We start from the raw sequence: 15469 nt of genomic DNA, 5'->3' as shown, positions 1-15469 counted from the left end.
GCGGGCCAGAGGGAGCTGGGGCAGAGATGGACACTGAGAACCTGAGGCCAGGGCTGGGGCTCAGGGAGGCCTTCTCGGAGGAAGTCGCATCTAAGATGAACAATCGGGCCGGGGCGTGGAGAGGACACGGGACCAACGGCCAGCGGCTTCTAGGAACTGGGAATCAGTCTGGATCAGGGGCAGCGAGGGGCAAGGTTGGGCCAGTTACGGATTCACGCTGCTCCCTGGACCTGGGGGGTCCATTGAGGGAATAAAGTGGATGGGCCACCGGGCTGCCGAATGGTCCCCGCCACCCCTACAGGCTCAGAAATGTTCTGAAACTCGGAGTACCACCGCCCAGCCGGGAGAGGCCAGTGTCTGCAGCCCAGGGCCTGAACCCCTCTCCATCTCCCCTCCTCCCGTCCTTCCCGCCCCTCCTCCCCTCCCTCCGAAGCCCTCATGCCATCACCACTCCTCATAGAGCACAGGCTGTCACCCATAGACTGACAGCCTCAGCTGGCCCCATGCAGGGGGAACCGTTTCTGCTCCTTGATGGGAGCCCTGAGACAGCGCCTCCTGAGGATCGTGCCTGTCTCTTCTAGAAAGCCCCTGACCACACACACAATGGGCACAAGGCCTCCAGGGCTGCCTGGCATAGTGTCCTTCCATGCCTCTGGGACACATCCATGACTAGACGCCCCTGTGTCTGGAGGAAAGTGGGCACCTGACCAGGAGACCCAAACCGATTGCAGCCAAAACAGATGCTTGGAGCTTGCCCAGTCCGGCCAGGGCTGCTCCACAGCCTGCACCTGCCTAAACTGTCCCCACACCCCAGGTCTCTGGAACAGCTTTTAGGGGGCCTCAGGGCCTGTCCCATGAGACAAAAGAAGTGTTTGTAGAGAAAGGCCCCAGATAACTGTGGGACTGGGCAAGGGGGAACCCGGGCCATGCACACCTACCTATACTCCCTGCGGTTGCTGGGGCAGCCGGGGCCCTCAGTGCCCCCAGTGAGCCCTCTGTGGACAGGTTGGCTCCCCCTCCAGGTGGCCCTGGTTATCAATAGGCCACTAGCAGTGGGAGGCCGGCACAGGGCAGCTGTAATCAAGGGTGGTGTTTCTAAACGTCTCGCCTGTGACTCGGGGTGAAACGGTAGAAACGCCACACTTAATTATGGCCACCGAGAGCCATGCCACTTAGAAACACCACAGTTAAGATTGCACACACGGCCATGGAGAGCCATGCCTCTGTCTGGGCCTGGCTCCCCTCAGCCAGCCCAGCTGACCCACTACCTGCACCAGTGCCTCTGCCCGGCCTCAGCTGGCTCTGGGGCAGGTGGGAGATGGCCTCTGATGGCTGCCCTGGGGCCCTGGCTTATTTCGTGCTGTGGTGAGGTCTGCTGCAAAGGGCTTGGTGCCCCTGGGAGGCAGTTTTTAGGTGCCTGGTTTGCCCAAAGCCACACGGATGAGTGGCTGAGCCAGGACTGAACTAGGGAGTCTGATGTGGGGCCCACCTTCAAGTGAAGGATGTGGGTGCTTTGAGGACCTGGTCCCCTCAGTGAGCCCCTGGGCTCAGGCCCCACTGTGGCCAGCCCTGGGCCTTCTGCTTGCTGGGAAGGGTGGCCTCCTTATCACTCTGAACCCAGGGCACCATTCTGGCATGGGTCATGGGTGGAGCTGGGGGCCGAGGCTGGCTGAGGCCAGGCCCAGGGGCCAAGGGGCAGGGTGGGGGGCGGAAGCTTCATGTGGCTGAGCTTTTCCCTCCCACCCCCAACCTCCTCCCAGACAGGAAATAAGCCTGTCAGCCGTGACTGGGGCCTGGGACAGATTCCCAAGCTCTTGGCTGGTGTTTCTGCACATCTGGAGCCAAGTCCTCGCTCTCCAGGGGCCAGAGGGAGCCTTGTGCGAGACCGCAGCTGTTGACGGGCCAGTCTTCTCCAGGCGGCAGGACAGATGTTGGGGCTTCAGGGACAGCCCGAGTCGGGAACATTCTCCCAGATGCCACCTCTGGGCGTGCTTGGTTGGAGCCTCCTTTGCAGCCGTGGATGCAGGTGGGGTCCTGGCCCCTGTAGTGGCCTTGGCAGGGCCAGATACACAGATAAACCGTGCTGCACCGATACCTTCATCACACACGTGCTCACAGATATGCAGAGACAGATGCACACACACATGCATAGATACGTCAGTGACACATATGCCCACAGCTTCACACCAATGGCATTGACACATATTTGTGCTGTCCCTCAGACCCCTGCCCCAGAAACCATCGCGGCAGCCTCCCGCCTGAGTGGCTAGGGGAGTTTCCACGTCAGGCACAGGGTCCTGGTGCCAGCTGGGGGGCTCCTTCACACAGGATGTTGGGGTGTCTGGGCAGTTTCTAGCAAGAGGCTGGGTCAGGTTGGGGCTCCCGCATGCTGAGCCAGGCCACATTCGGCTCTTCCCACACCATCACCTCTGAGTCTTTCCGAGCAGCCCCACCCTGTTCATAGGAAAGCCACACAGGCTCAGAGCCGGCATCCTCTGCGAGCCAGACCGTGGGATTGTGGGGTGCTGGCACTTCCACCAGGCAGTGTGGCCCTGAGCCCACATCCTCCCAGCATCAGGGCTGCCTGTGAGGTCCAGGGAGCTGGGGTATCTGGGGCCAGGACACCAAACCAGGGCCCCATGGGAAATGGGCATTCATAGCCAGCAAGTCACCAGCTGGACACCCATTGGTGTGGTTGTGCCTGAGGTTCTAGGGTACACACAGGTGCTGGCAGGGCTGAGACTGTCCGCGGGAGCCCCCACATCCCTGGGAAAGCAGCCCCCCAAGACAAATGACTACCCAGGACGCGTGGGTCCAGCCAAGCAGCAGCTTTATTAGTGGTGCTGGGTTCTTCCCACACCCTACAGCGTGCTCGGAAGCATTCCCAAGGGTTTCTGCGGAATGCCTCCCAGCGCTGGGGACAACACTGTGTAGCATTGACACTGGAATGATATAAATAAAGCTTTGGTGTGTTGGTTTGCAGGAGAGAGTACAGGTTAACACTGTGATACGAAAACTTCAGACAATACCAGCTCTCAATGTGAATTGGGTTTTTGGCCAAGGGGGGAACTTCTAAGTGACTGGACACTGGGCCCGTTGCCATGGCTACTCGAGGCCCCAGCGGCAGGAGGAGGGAATCTAGGGCTGAGGCTCCGTGTGGCCCTGTCGCTTTGCCTTCATCTGCAGGTACCGCCCTTTGCCTTCCTCAAAGCGCTTCTTCTCGTCCTCGGTCTCGGGCTGTGGACCACACACAGAGACAGGCAGGTTAGGGTCACTGAAGAACCAGTGCCGTGGCCTTGTGACCTCACCTGGGGCCCCAGCCCTGGTGGGTACAGAGTACCACGCCTTGGCTCCACTGGCCTCCTGGGACTGCCAGGTACGAGGCATGGGGCTCATGTCCCACCTTGCTGATGGGCCCACTGACTGGGCTGAATATGCTCAGCCGAGATGCTTTGAGGGGTCGCAGGAGCTACGGGTGGCAGAGCTCCACGGAGGGGACACTAAGGTCATGGCGGGTCAGAAGCAGTCAGTGGAACTGCTGAGCCCTGTGACACCCTCACACCACCTTTCACAGCAGGTGAACTCCAAGCCCAGGGTCTGTTTGCTACTGGACTTTGGTGGAAAATGCACTTGGTAATGAAACACGGGAGCTGAACATTAAGTGGCAAGGAAAAGGACCCCGTATTCGCTGCACTCCCAGGAAAAACCAGCTGCACATGGCCACTGCCCCAGAGAGAAGCGGGGAAAGCCAGCTGCACATGGCCACTGCCCCAGAGAGAAGTGGGCAGACGCTGTGCTGCCGGTGGCCTTGAGAAGGCCCCACCCCGTACTGGCAGCAATAGGTCTGCTTTGTGGGGAGGGAGCCCTGTCACCACGCTCTGGACCATGCACTCAGGAGGCGGCACCTTGGACCCCAGGGACCCCATCTCATGGCTCTGGGGGCAGAGCCAACTGAACAGGCGGGATTTGGCCAAAGACTGGGTTCTGCCCAGGACAGACAGTCCTGGTTCATGCCTGTTGACCGGCTGTGATTACGAACGGCAACCCCTTTCACTCTAAGTCTTGTGGCCCCTGGGCAGGTGCCACCCCTGGAGTATTAGGTGGTCACTTCTGAGGTCCCATGTGTCTCTACGCCATGTTCTGACTGGCCCCACCCTGGCTGAGAATTCAGGTTTCATGAGCTGTGCTAATTCCTCTGGGACATTTCATCGCGACATTTTGAGGGTGTCTGAAAGCCAAAGAGATGGGGCAGTTGCCCTTCATTTCAGCCACAATGACACCAAACTGTATAGCTATTTTTGAGCCTAAGTGTTTTATAGACAAATGGTATATTGGCAAGAGAGAGCGCAGTCAGTCAGAGGATGTAATGTCAAGTTATACCAAATGCCTCCTCCCCTCAGCTCTCTCCAAAATCGGTCTCTAAATGTCACCAGGTGTAAACTGTCAAAACCTCGCCAGCCTGGAGCCAATAGAATCTTCGGGTATTTAAAGAAATAGGTGGCGCTCCTTGCAGCGGTCCTGGTCCCCCTTTGAAGAGTCTTCGGTGTACACAGGAAAACTGCTTTTCCAAGACACTTTATTGAAGAAGTCCCTCCCGCTGCTACGGTTTGATCTCTGGCTGACTTTTAAAAATAAAATTTGAGGCTATGCAATTTGACCTGAAACAGCCCAGGGAAAATGAAATGTTCTTTCTCAGTTCTAGCAGCACTTCTAAGTGGGCAAGACCCCTGAGATTCCTGGGCCTGGAGGGCACAGAGCCCAGCCCCTGCAGATGACAAGGTCCCCTATAGACATATATGGCTACATCCTGCTGGGCACAGCTGAAGACTTCTGTGCACACTGAGGCAGAATGTGCTACATCAGGGATTCTCGAACCTTTTTTTTTTTTTTTTTTGAGGCGGAGTCTCGCTCTGTCGCCCAGGCTGGAGTGCAGTGGCTGGATCTCAGCTCACTGCAAGCTCCGCCTCCCGGGTTTACGCCATTCTCCTGCCTCAGCCTCCCAAGCAGCTGGGACTACAAGCGCTCGCCGCCACGCCCGGCTAATTTTTTTGCATTTTTAGTAGAGACAGGGTTTCACCGTGTTAGCCAGGATGGTCTCGATCTCCTGACCTCGTGATCCGCCCGTCTCGGCCTCCCAAAGTGCTGGGATTACAGGCTTGAGCCACCACGCCCGGCCTTTTCTTTTTTTTTTTGAGACGGAGTCTCGCTCTGTCGCCCAGGCTGGAGTGCAGTGGCCGGATCTCAGCTCACTGCAAGCTCCGCCTCCCGGGTTTACGCCATTCTCCTGCCTCAGCCTCCGGAGTAGCTGGGACTACAGGCGCCCGCCACCTCGCCCGGCTAATTTTTTTGTATCTTTTAGTAGAGACGGGGTTTCACCGTGTTAGCCAGGATGGTCTCGATCTCCTGACCTTGTGATCCGCCCGTCTCGGCCTCCCAAAGTGCTGGGATTACAGGCTTGAGCCACCGTGCCCGGCCAGGATTCTCGAACTTTTAAGTGCATCTGAGTCATCTGCCAGTCTTGTAAATGCAGATTCTGATCCAGTGGGTCTGGGAGCTGAGACTCACTTCTAACAGGATCCCAGGTGACACAAGCTGTGGCCCACGGACCACACCTGTGTAGCAGGGCCCTGCCCCCTCTCCAGCTGCCCCTGCCCCAAACGGGGGACATCTGAAATGGCCAAGAATGCAAGGTCAAAGCCACCAGGATGGGATATAGGGGCCTCGTCCTCCCCTTCCCCTGTGGAATTGCGTGGTGATGTGGAGGGAAGCTGCAGCTTCCTGTCCACCTGCAGTGGCCAAGGCCGAGGCTCAGCAGAGGAGCAGCTGCCTACGGCCTGGCTTCCTGCCTACCGTGAAGACCCTGTAGCAGGCAGAGCAAGTGCTGTGGGGTGGGGGTGGGGTCCCAGAGCTGGGAGATGAGGCAACAGGGCCTGGTGGGGTTGGTACTGGGTTCTGCTGGCTTTGGAGTGGCTGTGGCAGCCCTGGGGGCAGGAGAGCCGGGGACAGGCACGCTGGACCACACCCAGGCACCTCCCAGTCTGAAAGCCTGGCCCCTCGGCTTGGGTCCTCCCTCTAGCTGGTGGAGTATCTGCCCTCCACAAAGAGGAAAGACAGCAAAGAGCTTGGAAAGAAAAAGAATCCTTGAAAGCAGGAGAGAGTGAGCCTGGCCCAGGAGAGGCAGCTGGAGTGAGAAGGGACATAGCCGGAGCTCCCGCCCAGCCCACAGGAGCCAGGTCCAGCCCGACGAGGGAACTTCCTGGGAATGTGCAGATGTGGGAGACTGGTGAGAAACTTGTTCCCCAAGTGCCTGAGTCCCCAGCCAAATGCTCTCAGGGACCAGAGGACCAGGAGGGGCCAAGGGAAGGGAGGTGGCAAATGGCTCTGCGGAGCCAATGCCACCAGCTTGGGAGCTGTTACCACGGGTGCCCTGGGGGACTGGTGGGAATGGCTGTCCAAGGCCAGGGCCCTGGAGAGGGGCTGAGGAAGGAAGGGCTGCCAGGTCAGGAGGTGCCTGCCTCCCTGCTTGCCTGTGTCTACAGATCCTCTGGGCTCCCTCCCCAACTCCACTGGGAGTCGAAGCCTCTCTGACCGTCTGTGCCAGGCAGGTTTGGGGATGTATGCCTCTTACAGTAAACAACGTGCACTGGGATGAAGGTTCTGAAACGTCTCAAGTCTGTTTAACTTTTGCATTTCTCAAACTGAGCTGGCCAGGGACCCCTTTCATAAGGAACCAAGCTCTGCCCGGCCTCTGGGATGCTTCAGGCAGAGGCTTGCCCGCCCTGGGACCCGACCATGCTGTGCGCCCTTCCTGGGATGGTCTCTTCATTCTACCCGGAAACCAGCCCAGCATCCTCAATCCTGGAGCTGGGTGTGAATCCTGATTCACCACTGACTCACATAGACTCCTGCTTTGTAAAATGGGCCAATGTCCACCTCACGGCAGGGCTGTGGGGACCAAATTTCTCCCTGCAGCTCATGTTCAACCAGGCGTTAAAAACAACACGGTGAAAGCAGCCGGTCACAGGGGCTGCCTATCACCCATTTATACGAGATGTCCAGGAGAGACGTATACACAGAGGCAGGTTGCCTGGGGCTGGGGGACCACTGGCAGCTACGCAGTGGTGCTTCTTTCTGGGGTGATAAAATGTTTTGAAATAGACTGTGGTGGGGGATGTCCACCTCTGTGAACAGACGAAAACCTGCTGAATTGTATCCTGTAAGTGGGTGAACAGAACGGCATGTAATTATATCTCAATAAAGCTGTTAAAAGAGGAAACCTCCACAGGTGAGAGCTCTCTGTGGTGCGGGAGTGGTCAGGGCTGTCAACACATGAGACTGGCCCCAAGCTAATAAGGACACAGAAATTCTTTCTTCTCTTTACTTTTGCATAATTTGACCTTTTCTGTAATTAAAAAGCTAGAAAAGCAAAAAGCTAACTAGACCTAGATCTAGGAAAACCAGCCCCTCCTTTCTTCCCCAGGCACTAATGATCTCCAGGCCCCAAAGAGACGGGGTCCTGGCTTTACAAGTGGTGGACTGCGGGCAGAGCTGACGGAGCCGTCCAGGCCGTGCACAGGCACGATTTTCCCCACTCCCCGCCAAGAGGCACTAAGAGCTAACTCAGGACCATGCTCGAAATGTTCTGGTCCAGTTCATAGGTGTGTGACAGGCCCTAGGCCCCACGCATGCAGCATGGCCCGAACGTCAGGGAGATCTGCGCCCAAGAGCCGAGAAAACCTCCAGCGCTTCAGATAGCCCAGTCCTCACCTCTGCCAGCCACACACAGCAGTGTCCCCTAACGATCTGGCCTCCATGACCACCTGGGAGTGGAATATGAGTAACTTCCCACAGCTCTCAGCATCTTTACCAGAGATGTGACCACAGCCCTCCAGCCGCCGAGGACGTGGGAGGACCACCCAACTCTGGGCCTGCAGAAGGCACTGCAGATGAGAGCCCTCCCACCCCTTTGCCCCTGCATGGGCTGTGCACCCAGGGCAGGGACTAGAGCGATAAGGGGATATTCTCTGTGCGACCCATGCTTAGGGTGCGGCGGGCTGTGCATATCAGGGTCTTCCTGACAACCCCACCAAGCAGCACAGAAATGATGATGACTGTTCCACTTTTACCAATGAGGAAGTGAAGCAGAGAGGCTGACTAACTTGCCCAAAGTGGCAGAGCGAGTCAGGGGAGAGCCTTCATTTAAACCTGGGCATGGAGGCCGCCCTCCAGGTCATCCTATGCTGAGGGGCTTTTAGGGGTGGGACTCGTGCATGGGAAGTGAGGAAGGCGATGGACCTGCAGGGTCCACGGTGAACCAGGATCAGCGGCTTCCCTGCCTCCCCTCACCTCACCCTGGCCCTCTTGCTGAGCTTGGCCTCCCCCAGACAGGGGCCCTCCCCTGCCCTCAGCCATATTATCCGAAACCACTGCAGCTGCTCCCACCCCTCATCAAGCATTCCCAATGCCACAGGCTGAAGGCCATGGCTGCTCCTCTCATGAGGTCAGTTAATACGCAGCCTGAGGTGGGCACGAGCCCGTGTGCAGGTCATTCTCAGGGTCGGCTCCAGGCAGAAGGAGAAGCCGGTGCCCAGCAATGGGCCACAAGGTGGATCTGATGTGGCCCTGCTGTTTAATATTTGCAGCAAACTCATCAGCCAGGCTCTGCCCTCAGACAAAGTGAATGCTGTCTGATGATGGATGGATGTGTGGGAGCGTGAGAGCCTGTGCGGGCCCCATTGCTCTTCCCGTCTCCGGGGATGGTGCTATGTGCTGGATGTTCCAGGCTCTGAGACAGAGTCCAGACCAGCCCAGGAGCCTCAGTGTCAATGGATGGAGTGCCCACCCATGAGCGCTGCCCTCCCCAGGCACGGACAGCCTTCCTCCCTGAGTACCCGGGGCATCCTTCCAGGGTGGAAGTTTATGAAGATGGCAGTCAAGGGCAGGGACGTCCCAGGTGCCTGAGGACCCAGGCTCACCACCCAGAGGGAGGTGGAACAAAGGGAGGCAGGGCGGTGTCTGTCCCATGGTAGGAGGTTACTGGCTCACTGCTGGTGGGCAGCCAGCCTCCCCAGGCCGTGGCTCTACTAAATAGTTCTCCTACCCGAGTGACAAGGGGGCCACCTCGTCCCGCTGGGTGAGAAGCTGACAGAGCAAGACAGATGTCTCCAGCACAAGGCCCCACCCAGGGCCTGGCTGCTGCCTCCTCGCAGTCATCTCCCTCCCCCCAGCAAAGTAAATAAATGCATATGTTGTTGGCTGCTGCTGTTTTTAATGAAGGGTTGGGGGTGGGTGAAGGAGGAGAGAACGCTCTGCGGGAACACAGATGTCTCTCTCAAGTCCCCGAGGCTGCTGGTGAGGGAAGGACTTGAGCCTCTGGGGTACTGGTCAGTGGTGCCAGCTGCCGGGCATGCACTTGTGGCCTCAGGCAGGCTCCTCTGAGCCTCTGGGGCTCCCCAAGAATATGCCAGAGAGAAAAGATGAGGTGGCAAAGGGAAGCTCAGGGCACATGACCACCGTGTATCCCGGGCATCTGCCTGATGGAAAGAATGGGGCAGCACGGCCAGGAGCAGGACTCTGAGCCCCATGGGCCCAGCTGTGTGGCCCAGGGCCAGGTTTGTTCACCTGGAAATAGGAACTCAACAAAGTGACATGGCAACGTGCTTCCTGTGGTGCTGGCGCATGTGAGCTCCTACCTGTGTGTGCACGTGTGTCTGCAGTCCCTGGTGCATGCATGTGTGTCTGCGTGGCAGTCCTGCTGTCCTCAAATACCTGAGGCCAAGTGCAGCCTGGGGGCTACTCCAAGGACTGCCCTGCTGGTGAGTCGCTGCCCCAAAGAAGGGTCTGACGGCCTGGGGTCGCCTTAAGGCAGCAGGGCCTTTAGGGTGTCATGACCACCCACGGGGACAGAAGTGTGGGGAGGGTCCCAGGGTAGCAGGTTGACAGTACACTCCCTCCTTGGTGCTCAGGGAGCACCGCCTGGCACTCAGCACCAAGCCCCTGGCTCCCCTGCAGCCTGGTGGCTGCCTGGGCCTGGAGTCTGTGTCTTTTTCCTCCCTCCACTTAGTGCTTCCTGCCAACTGCTGTCTTCTGGGCTCTCTTCCACGGGAGGGGAAGCCTGTGGCTTTCAGAGCTGAATGCTGCAAACCAAATGTTTTCCACTTTGCATTTTCTGTGCTTGGAGAACACACATTTGGAACGTGGTATGGAGGACGAGTGACTAAGTTCCACCCTCGGTAAAATCAATTGCTTGTCCATTTTGTAATTAATGAATGGTGCAAAAAGCGTTTCCAGTGGTGATATAACAACTTCCTGTAAGCCTGAGGGACACAGACCTTCTTAATTAGGAAGCCATGTAGCATGCCCTCTCCCTGTTATAACAGGAGACAAGAGGGGTCTTGGGATAATCACAAAAGCAATGAAAACATCATTATTGAGGACACTCAGCATGGCCAGGCGACGGGCCCTGTGCATGGAGAAGCCAGCAATGGTGAGCTTAGCACCAGGACCACCAGCCTCACAAGCACCTGTGTCCCAGGGTCTCGCTCCACCTGAGGACCTTGCCTTAGCAGAGCCTGTCTGCCATCCGCTGCGGCCTCTCCCAGCAGCTGCAGGCCTGGGTTAATTACCTCCTCCGCCACACCCACCCAGGACTGCACCAGCCTCCAGCAGAAAGCAGCCGGAAATCTCAAATAATGACATCATCGTGGAGAGTCATAAACACCCTCACCAGGGGCTCCCCTCACCCAGCAGCACCTGCTCAGACCCCGAAAGAACTGCCCCTGAGTGGGGCCAAGAAAGGAGGTGTAAAGGCCAACGGGAGGCTGCTGGCGGAGGCGGGAGATCGTCGCCACAAAGGGGAGAAGAGGCATCAGGACTGGGACCTGGGTGGTGGCCTCTCAGGAGCCCCTCTTGCAGGCACAGAGCGCCGCAGTCCCGGCACGCTCGGCTCAAGGCTCCTGTGCCGGGAGTGTGGACATGGCGGTCCCCACCCTACAACACCAATAATGATCACAGCTGCCACCTGCTGAGTGCCCACTGTGGGCCAGAAGCCACATGCCCACGGCACACCTCTGCTCTGCAAGTGCCCACTCTGTGCTATGCCCTGTGGAGTCCTTCCTGTCCTGCTGGAGGCCAGCACTGTGCCTGGACACAGCAGGGGCACAGGAGGCATTTGCTGGATGGATGGATGGATGGATGGATGATGATCAAACAAATGAAGATCAAACAGCCTTAATTCTAAATAGGGATGGTCTTTATGTTAACAATTCAAAACCAGTACTTCTGCTTAATCAACACTGGCATCATCTGTCCCCAACAAATTCCAGGGGGCTCAGACCATGAAGGGTCTGAACAGGAGCCTGCAACAGCGACAAAGGTGAGATGGGAGTGTCCAGCACACCTAGGCTTGGCCATCCCACTGGAGATGGGCCAGCTCTATGGCCATGCTGGGGACTTGCTTCTGATCCTGCACACACAGGCAGGGAGGCCTCTGCATCATTTCTACCACCATGTGGGGTCCAGGGCCCGTTTCTTCCTGCACCTTTGCTGGCAGGGCTCAGACGTGTGTCTGGCCGCAAAGTGCCTTTGCCAGGGCACTCCACACCCCTTGCTAAGAGCGCCAAGTGGGCGGCCTCCAGCCCCCGGATACTCCAGGCATGAGCTTGCCCTGCTGAAACACTGCAAGTCCCGTGGCCAGGACCTCATGTGAGCCCAACAACCCTTCCAGGCCTCCCTGACAGGCTTCTCGCTCACCTTCTGCAGCACCCTGGGTCTAGCTGGGATGCTCCCTCGATTCACTGAACCCTCTGGAAGTCCCACCCACGGGCTTCTCCTGGTACAGCCACCCTCCTGGCAGTGCTCACAAATCTGACAGCAGAGGGGACAGAGAGGCCCCAAGGCTCCACCCCACACTCTCTTGTATGTCCCCCCAGGCCTGGCTCTGAGCAGAGCCTTCTGTAAACCTTCATGGGGAGAACATGAGCAGCTCACCGTGCCCAGGTGGGTTTTTTTTTTGTTTTTTTGTTTTTTTGTTTTTTTGTTTTTGAGGCGGAGTCTCGCTCTGTCGCCCGGACTGGAGTGCAGTGGCCGGATCTCAGCTCACTGCAAGCTCCGCCTCCCGGGTTTACGCCATTCCCCTGCCTCAGCCTCCCGAGTAGCTGGGACTACAGGCGCCCGCCACCTCGCCCGGCTAGTTTTTGTATTTTTAGTAGAGACGGGGTTTCACCGTGTTAGCCAGGATGGTCTCAATCTCCTGACCTCGTGATCCGCCCGTCTCGGCCTCCCAAAGAGCTGGGATTACAGGCTTGAGCCACCGCGCCCGGCCTCTCCAGGTGGGTTTTTTTTAACCCCCTGAAGCCGGTTAGGCCGAGGTGGCATCAGAAGAGCTGCCTACCAGTGCTGCTCAGAAGGGCCAGCGTGTGACTGTCTGGACATAGTGGATCTTTCAGAGATACGTGCAGGGCAGAAATATGAAAGGTGGCTGGAGAAAGAGTCTGGGCTCAGGCAGAGGGAAGGCAAGAGCCAGGCTGGAGGAGAAGGCTGCATGCTCTCATCCGCGCCAACCTCCTTCTCGGTACCCATGCCTCGGGTTCTAGGCACGTGGGGCTCACCGGCCACTGGATGTTCCCAAGCACTAACCAATGAGGTGACAGGAGCAGCCTCGGGATGCACGTATTTTCCCATCACAAGACACTCCCGCTAAACGCAGGCAAAAGGAACAGAGAGCAGGACACTGGATTCTGAGCCTCATGAATATTCTAGTCCATGACTCATGCCTGTGGGCTGGCAGCAAGGTGGGGGCGGGAGGGGGGCAGGGCTTCCCTCACTAATGGCCAAACGCGGCAGGCGGCTCACCAAGCTCTTCCAGGAACACACCGTCAACCTTCTGCACTCCAGTAACAGCTGAATTTCCTAAATTAGTCAGCAATTAAAAAATTATTCCAAAAGTTCAATCTTGGCCAAACAAACAAAGGAAGCAGGTGTAAGAGCCTGCACACTGGTGAGGCAGTGCCCATCCCAGAGCGAGTGCACAGAGGCTGTGCGCGGCCACCACACAGTGCTTCCGCCCACTCTTTTGCTCCTGAAATTCTCTGGGAGTAGGTGCAGCTCCTCCCTGCCTGCAAGAGCCTGTGGCAACGGGCTGTCCAGGATGTTGAGGCAGCAGAGACCCTAGGGCCCTGCCCATGACAAAGGCCCCACGTGGGGACCTCTCTCTCTGTCCTACATCCTGGGACCACACCTCTCTTCTTGTCCTGGCCCGGCCTGAACACAGTGAAGAATGGCCATCTCTGCTCCTGAGGCTTCTTTGAGAGGAATGGGGCCCATGCAAGGACCCCAGGCCCCTCTGCACACTGTGCCTGGGGGTCAGGCAGGTCCTGCAGCTGCAGAGCGGCGGCCACCACCATGGAAAGCCTTGCCCCATGCTTCCTCCTAAGTGCAAAAGGGCGAGGGATCTTCCAGCGACAGCATCACTGAGGCGGCTGGGAGAGGGGACTTGGGGCAACAGCCTGGCAACGGCTCAAGACAGCCACAGCCAAGAGGCATCTCCAGCCTGCCCTGTCTGCAGCCCCCACATCGGTGCGTCACAAAGCTGTGGCCCTCAGCACTGCATGGTAGACAACTTCCAGAAGGCTTGCAGAAGGCCTTTCAACTGACTTCAGCCCTGGGGCCCATCCTGCCCCTCCGGCTGGACAGCAGGTCAAACAGTACCCTCCTTTCAGACGCTCTGGCCCATGCCATGCTGTCCTCTCAGCTGGCGCGGGGCTTACCGGGCCCCTGCACTCATGCAGATGAATCAGCTGAGGCCGGGAGAAGGAGGTCATGGGGCAGCAGCAGAAGTGAGGTGGGTGCCATGTTCCAGAGCCTTCTGAAAGTTGTGTGGGTCTGTGCTGAGGCCACGCCTCACATAAGGCCCCAGGAGAGGCAAAAGGATCAAACTGGAGTGGAAAACTTTCGCACTAAAATGTGCCCTAACCTCCACACTTCACAGTGGCCTGCGGAGGTTCAGTCACCTGCCCAGCACTGGTCCTGAGATCATCTGGGGCTGAAGCGAAGGCCCTGGGCTGAGCGCGGTGGGCGTGGTGTGGGTGGGCGGTGCGGTGTGGGTGGGCGGTGCGGTGCGGGTGGGCAGCATAGCGTGGGTGGGCAGCACGCTGGGACTCCCAGGGTTTAGGTTCTCGCACAGCAGGGTTCTCAGGCGGGGCTCCTCCCAGGACCCTGCAGTAGGGCCTGGGTGGGAGAAAGTACAGTGGCATTGACAACGGCAGCGAGCGGTCCCCTTTCCCAGGCAGTGAGGTCCCAGATGGGCCTGTTGGCCATGCGACCCCGGACGAGTGACTCCCTGCCTGGTGCCCCTCCTGTCTGGGGACGGGAAGCAGACGCACCAGCTCCCAGAGGCGTTGGCATTCCCTGAAGGCTCCGGCTTCGATGACCTCACCCAGACACCACCCAAGAGGAAGCCTCCCCGACCCTCCAGTCCCTTGCCCACCCAGGAAACAGGCAGCAGCCTCCGCATCCAGTTGCCCTGTCTTCCTAACCGGAAAGCAACCCTGTTGACAACGGCCTCCGGCCTGGAGGGACCCCTCAACACGATGCTGCCCGAGGGTCTCAGGGGCTCTTCCAGGTCGGGGCACATCAGAGTGAACAAAGCTCAAAAGTGTGCGTTTTCCCTGTGTTCTTGGAACTCCCCTGGCTATGCATGAGGCAGCCCTAAAAGGCAAGGTAAAGATGGCCACACCTAGGCCAGGCACAGTAGCTCACACCTGAAATCCCAGCACTTTGGGAGGCCGAGGCAGGTGGATCACGAGACCAGCCTGGCTGACATGGTGAAACCCCATCTCTACCAAAAATACAAAAACTAGAAAGTAATGGTGGCAGGCGCCTGTAATCCCAGCTGCTCGGGAGGCTGAGGCAGGAGAATTGCTTGAACCCGGGAGGCAGAGGTTGCGGTGAGCCGAGATCGCGCCACTGCACTCCAGCCTGGGTGACAGAGTGAAAACAAACAAACAAACAAAAAAAGATGGCCGCACCCACCTTCCTTATTGCTTCCCACTTCCATCCAGAAAACATTTCAGTGGCTAAAGACTGAGGCTCGGAGTCCTGGCCTGGCCACCTCGGGAGACCCTGTGGGATGGGCTCGCTGCAGTTTGGAAGCCTGCTTTGCAAAGACCCTGCCCTGCATCATGTGGCTGCACAGTTGGAGCCTTGGCTAATCTGGGGACACATCCCCTCCCCAGTGTGCCTGGGGAAGCAGTGGGGTCACGGCACTCACTCAGCCCCGACAGCCATGGTGTACCTGGAACAGGCTACAGGCTTCTCCCTGGTCAGGGGCCTGGGCGAGCCCCGTACCCCGCCCTGTCTATACCTCCTCCTCAGGCCCAGGCTAGGACCCACAAGCTCTCAGCCCTAACTCCCTGGTTCTGTAGAGGCTACAATGCCCACACCTACAAGAATCAGAGGCAAGTACCGCCCT

At 58.2% G+C, this 15469-nt stretch overlaps 1 protein-coding gene across 2 annotated transcripts in view; it reads right to left on the bottom strand.

Annotated features, from left to right (window-relative positions):
- Positions 1-2813: 2813 nt before the first annotated feature.
- The window catches only part of ACOT7 (acyl-CoA thioesterase 7), a 134087-nt gene continuing 121431 nt past the window's right edge, over positions 2814-15469 (bottom strand). For both annotated transcript variants that reach the window (XM_030913115.1, XM_010357399.2), the window contains exon 9: positions 2814-3237. In XM_030913115.1, coding sequence (XP_030768975.1) covers positions 3139-3237 — 99 coding nt within the window. In that variant the 3' untranslated portion in view covers positions 2814-3138. The remainder of the gene's footprint in view (positions 3238-15469) is intronic.

The sequence above is a fragment of the Rhinopithecus roxellana genome, chromosome 12 (genome assembly GCF_007565055.1).
Source record: "Rhinopithecus roxellana isolate Shanxi Qingling chromosome 12, ASM756505v1, whole genome shotgun sequence".
NCBI lineage: Eukaryota > Metazoa > Chordata > Mammalia > Primates > Cercopithecidae > Rhinopithecus > Rhinopithecus roxellana.
Note: the sequence above shows the minus strand (reverse complement) of the source record. Positions and strands in the feature narration are given on the sequence as shown.